Source organism: Marmota monax, unplaced genomic scaffold (assembly GCF_021218885.2).
Source record: "Marmota monax isolate L192 unplaced genomic scaffold, Marmota_monax_Labrador192_F-V1.1 WCK01_AAM20220418_F8-fsc00018, whole genome shotgun sequence".
Lineage (NCBI taxonomy): Eukaryota > Metazoa > Chordata > Mammalia > Rodentia > Sciuridae > Marmota > Marmota monax.
In genome coordinates this window covers 6,547,621-6,554,855 of record NW_026692201.1, presented here as the reverse complement: position 1 = coordinate 6,554,855, position 7,235 = coordinate 6,547,621, and the positions used below count along the sequence as shown (strand labels likewise).

The window sequence follows — 7,235 nt, the reverse complement described above, 5'->3', positions numbered from 1 at the left end:
TCCAGTAAACAGTATTTTATTTTATGACACTCTGCGTTAATACAATAAATATACAAAACTTCCAAACCACTGAAAACATGCAACATCAGAGGGACAGATGAAAGGCATTTATACAGAACCAGGACAGTCACCATGATGGCAGCGCAGTATTACTACCCGACAAAATATACACACACCCTAGACAAAGAGTCCAAGTTCCAAATTACAAGTCGTTGAGCAATGATTTTCCAGTGTTCAAACTGTAGTTTTAAATAAAACAGCCATGATTTAATATTGCAAACTGAAAAATGGCCTGGTGCCTACTATGTGAAGACCATTTTAGGACTGGGATACGGGGCCATTTTTAGCTTTAAATATAAAACACTAATAAGTGTCAATTTTTTTGCTGAGTGAAAATGTAATTATTTACTGGTTATTAAGAGAATAGTGAATATAAGAATTTAAAGCTGTTTCATATCTGATCAAACTGTAGGCACTGTCATCATCTCAATGCAGTATTTTTCAAACCATGATTTCTCTCTCAAACTTGTATTAACCCCCAAAATGGTTTTAAAATGGGATTTCCTCCATTTATTCATGAAAAGATATTGTGGGTTGGAATTATTCTTTGGGGATTTCTACATAAGAGAAACAATCCAATTCTGAAGGGAAACATAATAGTATTTTCCAAAATCATCTGACATCTTTTATTTGTAGTTCAGAGAAAAACAAAATGGACTTGGGATATAAGTCAATGGTGGCTCTAAGTGCTCTTGTACTCTGTGGTTAGTATTTTGAACGTCTGTAGAATCCACCCTCAATAAAGCACACTGATGAAACAGATTTTCATTAAGATTATAGGCTCTAAAAAAATAGAAGTGCTGAGTTGGTTGAAAATGTAGATGAAGATTATCATTGATCAGAAATACTTATAAAAACAGCTTTAAATTCATATTCTGAATCACATTTTCTTCAGAATAGAAGAAATATCTTCCAACTATTTTATTACTCAATAAAGTATCAAATAAATCAAATGTAAACACCATCTGGATGTATCTGCATTACCTAGTATCACACAGAGCTTCTTCATAAATAGTAAGAACTTGGCATCCCACCCCCGGCAGGAAATTATTTTAATTCCAGATTTAGGAAGAGAATAAAAGTGACTTAACCATTTATGTTTTAAAAAAGGGGAATTTGCTGTCTCAAATAATAGAGTCCCATGGACCATCCTTACTGAAAATCAAGTTGAATAAATCACTACCTGTCATTCTAGAATCTAAAATTAGCTGAAGACTTTCATAATACAGTAGCATCACTTACAAAATCTTTTGATTCATTTAATCTGTACTAAAAACAACTTAAAGTTTGAACCCATGTATACCATAAGAATGAAGTTCTATGCTGCATAGTAACAATTTAAACATGATTATGTTCACAATTAATGCATTTAACTGTATTTGTATTTATTTGCTTGGTACAATGTTTTGTTTTTCCTATTGCTGAATTTTAAATGTATTCAGTCTGTCTCAAAAAGTGAAGACTTAGGTGACTTAGGGATTCAAGTATATTAGAAATGCTAGGGTCTTTTTATTTTTAATGCCACTAGAAATGAGAGAATAAAAGAAAAGTCCCTTAAATACTGAATGTTCTTTATAGACAAGAGTTAGGCTAGCTTTTAATACCTCTGTCAAAAATCACACACACACACAAACACACACCCCAAAATAAGCTGCCAAACACAATCTCAGTCCAATTAAAAAGAGTAGCCACAAGAATGTATGGAAGTTTCCATACAGTAAAATTTTACTGTATGAATACCAAAAATTAAAAGATAAAATAAAAGGAATTATCGTCACTACATTCCATTGCATTAACTACCTTCTTTTTGGATAATGCACTGCATATTATATTAAAGTCTCATATTGTACCCCAATAAATTTTTATTTAAAAGAAACTATTACATAAAATCATTTCTATGATTCCATAAACAACCTTTGCTTCTACAACTATAAGCAGTACAGAACCCAAAATACTAAGTCTTTTAATTTAAGAAACATAGTACCCATGCAAGATAAGAGACTGTTATCAAAATATCAACTACTCTCAAAAAATAAAATAAAAGGAAGATAAAATATACGTTATCTACCAAAGCACACAGGCTCTTCACTGGTGACTGAAACTAGTAACAAGCGAGCCAATTTAAAAATCCATAAGTCTCTGCTGGCCTACTTCTTTCAATATAAATAGGGGAAAAAGAACAAAACACTGCTTTACTATTCCGATGTGTAATCCTTATCTCTAAAGATTCTTGAAAGAACTACAATTAGTGCTAAGTGCTTTTTTCATCGTAAATAACATATTAATTTCAGTGTGTCACCACTGAAATAATTTGCTGAACATCATCCCCCAAAAAATATGGAGAATATTTATTTACCGTGTAATATTTTTTTTTTCTGCAAGGGGCATTGAAATATTAAGAAACTATTAGGTCAAGTAATAAGACAAGGACATTTTTCTGATTTTAGCCCATGCACGTGTGAATGGGAAATATCCATGCTGTGTGTATTGTGTGTTTCCAACATAAAAATATTTGTAAATACAGTAACTGGAGAGAAAAGTACAGTCAAAAGGTAACAGTGTACTGTGGGAAGGTTCTCTAGATTTGGTTACCCTTGAAGGCATTCTGAGCTGCACTCGTTGCTGCAGTGGAAGCTGCATTTGCAGCTGCGGTCTGGACAGTTTTGTTGGACATCACGCCTGTTGCAAACTCTTGCTGGGCCTTCTCAAAACTAGCACCTGTTGTGCGATACAGTCCATGTACCTACGGAGGCACAAGAAAGTGGAGAAGATGAGCAGCAATCTACACATTCACTTCCAGCAGCTTGAAATTAATCTCAATGTTATTCAGAGATACAAGGACTAGATTCCAGTCAGGATTCCTATGGTCAGGAACAATAGCCACCATGCTGGCACGAATATTGAAATGTTTTCCAAATACAGGTTTCTTATTTTCTTCCCCAAGCAGAAGACATAATTATGGTAACTAGAACCAAAAATAATTTAAAGAACAATTTCTGGACCAACTACAAAAGCTATGTTTTCTTTTGTACTTAGTTCATTAAGATATGAACGACATTAGAACAGAATGGTTTAAACATAACAAAAGAGACAATCTGACTTTAATTTATGGCCCCAGACAATTTGAAGAGAACAATACCATATCTATTTCTAATTTGGTCACATACACAGCATGATTATAATCTAGTGATACCATTTGATCATTTAGCAAAGAAAGCACTATAAACATATTGTTGCTGTCCACTATATCATTTAACATTTTGGGTATAATAAGTCCTAAAGGATTTATGAAGAAATGATGTGGGGAATTGTCTCTCCATACTGATCTGCTACTAAAATCTTGAAGTTTATTTTCATGAGCAGGGTTCAAAACTTTTCTATCATTTTAAGCTGCATACTCAAACTATGAAGCCCATCAGTACATATCATGAGCCACTTAACACAAATTTTAAAAAGAAACTAATAATGTAAATTAAAACAAGCATTCATTACATGACTAAAAACTTTGGGGGTGGGCAATAAGTGAACCAGCAATTAAACTGCACTGTGATTAGAACTAAATTAGAAGGCTCCCCCAAATGCAGTCAATGCATGTTTTAGGAAGGGCTAAGTACACCCAAGTGGATGTGGAATAAGAAAAAGTAGAATAGGTCACAGCTCACGTCAAGCACAGATACCAGGAAGTAGTTTCAAGAAGACAGAGCTCAGAGAGGATAGGCTGATCTGGGGGGAAGGGAAATGATAAGTTCTAAATATTCATTTACTCCACAAGTGTCTACTGAATGTCTACTTTTGGCCTACTACAGCAGGCAGGTGAAGATTTGGTTTGGAGTTCAGGAGAGGAATGGGCTGAAGACATGAACTTGGAAACCACTGATATACATTATCAACTAAAGATCTGTGTTCTCTCTCTCGGAATTCTTATGCTGAAATCCCAGTCCCCTATATGATGGTAGTGGAAGGTAGGCACTTGGGTGAAGCCCTCATGAATGGGATTAGTGCTCTATAAGAGAGAGCTCTCCTGTCTCTCTTACCACATCAGGACACAGAAGATGGCAATTTTTTAATCAGGAAGCAGGCCTCAACCTGATACTGAATCTTCTCTAATGTGCCTTGATGTTACATTTCCCAGCCTCCAGAATTGTGAGAAAAAAAATTTTTTTAATGTTCTTTAAGTCACCCAATCTATGATATTTTTGTTGGAGTAGCCCAAAGGAACTAAGGTACCATATAAATGGTAGCTGAAATCTTGGCCTGGATGAAACTGTGTTTAAAGAACATAAAGTAGAAACAAAAGAAAGTCAGATACAGAAACCTATTAAGGTACTAGTATTTGAAAGGCATCTAAAGCAAGGAGGAATGATTAGAAGAGAAATGGCAATAACAGCCAGGTTCTTCTTACTAATGCCAAGGGAAGAAACTGTGTTCAAGAATGAAATCCTGGGTAAAAGATAAAAATACAAAGACAGCCAGGTGGGGTGGCGCATGCCTATAATCCTAGAGACTCAAGAGGCTCAGGCAGGAGGATCACAAGTTCAAAGCCAGACTCAGCAACTTAGTGAGGCCCTAAGCAACTTAGCAAGACCATGGCTCAAAAAATATTAAGGGCTAGGGATGTGACTCAATGATAAAATGGCTCTGGAGTCAATCCCCAGTACAAAAACACAAAAGCAAAAACAAAGACACAGCCAGCTCCAAGTACTTCTGATGTAGTGGTGAAAGTGAATGCCATATTACTATGATTGAAGTATAAAATGGTCAGGGAGAGAAAGAGCACCAACAAATACACACACTGGTAAACCCTCCAATTCTTTCTCCCTAGTACTTTAGCACTACCGTAAGTTTAGAAGTCATTATTTTTATTCCCTTTTCAAACCAAGTTTTCCATAGAAAATTAAAGATACAAACAAATTACTACTCCTATGTGGGAGAAATATAGGTCACAGTGAGTACAAATGATTGGATCCTGGAAAATAAGTGTATTAAAGAAATTTAATAAACCTTCTTTACACACTAAACCCAGTCACAGTGTAATGCAAGTACAAGTCCACTCGCCAGTCCCATCCCCTCTTCCCACAAGTCTGTGGGCATGTAACAAATAAATGTGACTTCGAACTTGTTTCACTATTATTTTCTTTCTCAAACTTGTATTAAATTGATCAGCTGGTGTATGTGTTCATGGCATCAGGGTTTAATTACTTAAAATGTAACCCAGAGTCTGGCAGAGCAGAGAGGTAAGGAGCAGCATATGCTTCCAACAGTCTATATCCATATAGACCCAGAGAGCCACCTAGAGGGAAAAGGCCACATACATATTCTGTGTATAATGCTCAAATGGATATAAATCCATTAAAGGGTGACTTCTTTATTCCAGGGCCCCATGAAAGATAATAAGCCAATCATGATGATCAACATTTCAAAAGACTTATTGTCCTGCTGTTTCAGCTGTGTATATAGCAATGATTCACATTTCTTAGGAAATCAGGGACAAAACCTTAACACATAGGACTATAATATTTATTTTATTTCATTTCATTTTATTTTTTGGTACTGGGGATTGAATTCAGGGATTCTCTATCTCTAAGCTATGCCCCAGCCCTTTTTAGTTTTTATTTTGAGGCAGGGTCTTTCTAAGTTGCCCAGGCAGGTCTTGAACTTGTATCCCTCTTCTCAGCCTCCTAAATCGCTGGGATTACAGGTGTGCATCACCATGCCTAGCTAAAGAACTATGATTTTTTAAAAAAAAATAGCTGGGCACAGTGGTACACACCTATAATCCCAGCAATTTAGGAGGCTGAGCAGAAAGATCACAAGTTTGAATCCAGTCTTGGCAACATAGACTCTGTCTCAAAAAATAAAAAGAATGAGGATGTAGCTCAGTGGTAAAGTGCCCCTGGGTTCAAGCCCAATACCAAAAAATAAAATAAACAACTTAAATACTTGCAATCTTTCCTATTTATGAGAAATGTATTGACCTTAATATTTAGTTCTGTAAGTATCACAGGAAGGGCAACAGATTTGGTATCTACTAATTCTAATTTCTAGCTGACTGATCAACATTTGAAACTTCACCTTTACATCCCATAGAACAAGAATATGTGTTGTCCTATCTGCTCCTCAGAGTTTACCTATGGATCAAATCGGAATATATACCAATAAGTTAAATAATATAAATTAATTTTAAAGTGTCTGCATAAGCGTCACAGCCAGGTGGAGATGCACCTGTTTCTGTTCATGTGCCTGCGCGCTCACTGTGGCTATGTATGGCAACAAAAAGCTGTAAACCGCAGAAAGTGAAGAACCATGGCACTTTATATGAAATAATCCAAACACATGTCTCCAATATGGCAGGTAGAATACCTTTTCAAGAAATGACATTTTGCCAAGTGCCATGGTACACACCTGTAATCCCAGCAGCTCAGGAGGATCGCAAGTTCAAAGCCAGCCTCAGCAACTTAGCAAGGCCCTAAGCAACTCAACTCAACCCTAAGACCCCGTGTCCTAATAAAATACAAAAAAAGGGCTGGGGGATATGGCTCATGATTGAGTACCCCAAGTTCAATCCTTAGTACCAAAAAAAAAAAAAAGAGAGAGAGAGAAAGAAAATCATATTTCTATTAATATAAGACCCCTGTCATATCAAAGTTATTTTAACTTTTATAAAAGCTAGTAAAATAAAAATGAGTTTTAAAATTATTTTTTCACATTCTTGTTCTGAGTTTTTAAAAAACATATGAATCTCTAAGTATACATTTTTCCAATTAAACATTTCCTAGAAACCCAGTATGAACTCTCCTGCCCATAGATAGGGTCAGATATTCTTTTCATAACCCAGTTTCATGCAGTTGAAACCCACTCCTCCTTTGACATCTCAGGACTGCTGCTCTGTCCTCTCCTGTGCCTGCACTAGCTGTTCTCTCCCTTCTGCAAGCACCTCCAGCACTTTGTACAGCTTAGGGCATGTACACTGTTCTTCTGCAGGGTTCATCTACTTGTCTCATACCCACATGCTTTTAGTTATCTGAGGGCAAAGGGCTATTTTTTACTTGTTGTTACACCCCCTTATAAGACATAGCATAGTAACTTGCAGTAGAAGTCACTGAATAATAATTTGCCTATCTGGAATTAAATGGTCCAATATTGACCTCATTATTAAAAATAAAAGTTACCAAATA

The 7,235-nt window shown here is 35.8% G+C and overlaps 1 protein-coding gene across 3 annotated transcripts in view; it reads right to left on the bottom strand.

Annotated features, from left to right (window-relative positions):
- Positions 1-7,235, bottom strand: part of Scamp1 (secretory carrier membrane protein 1) — a 103,832-nt gene continuing 96,597 nt past the window's right edge. For all 3 annotated transcript variants that reach the window (XM_046427575.2, XM_046427573.2, XM_058574286.1), the window contains one exon: positions 1-2,803. In XM_046427575.2, the coding sequence (XP_046283531.1) occupies positions 2,639-2,803 (165 nt within the window). In that variant the 3' untranslated portion in view covers positions 1-2,638. The remainder of the gene's footprint in view (positions 2,804-7,235) is intronic.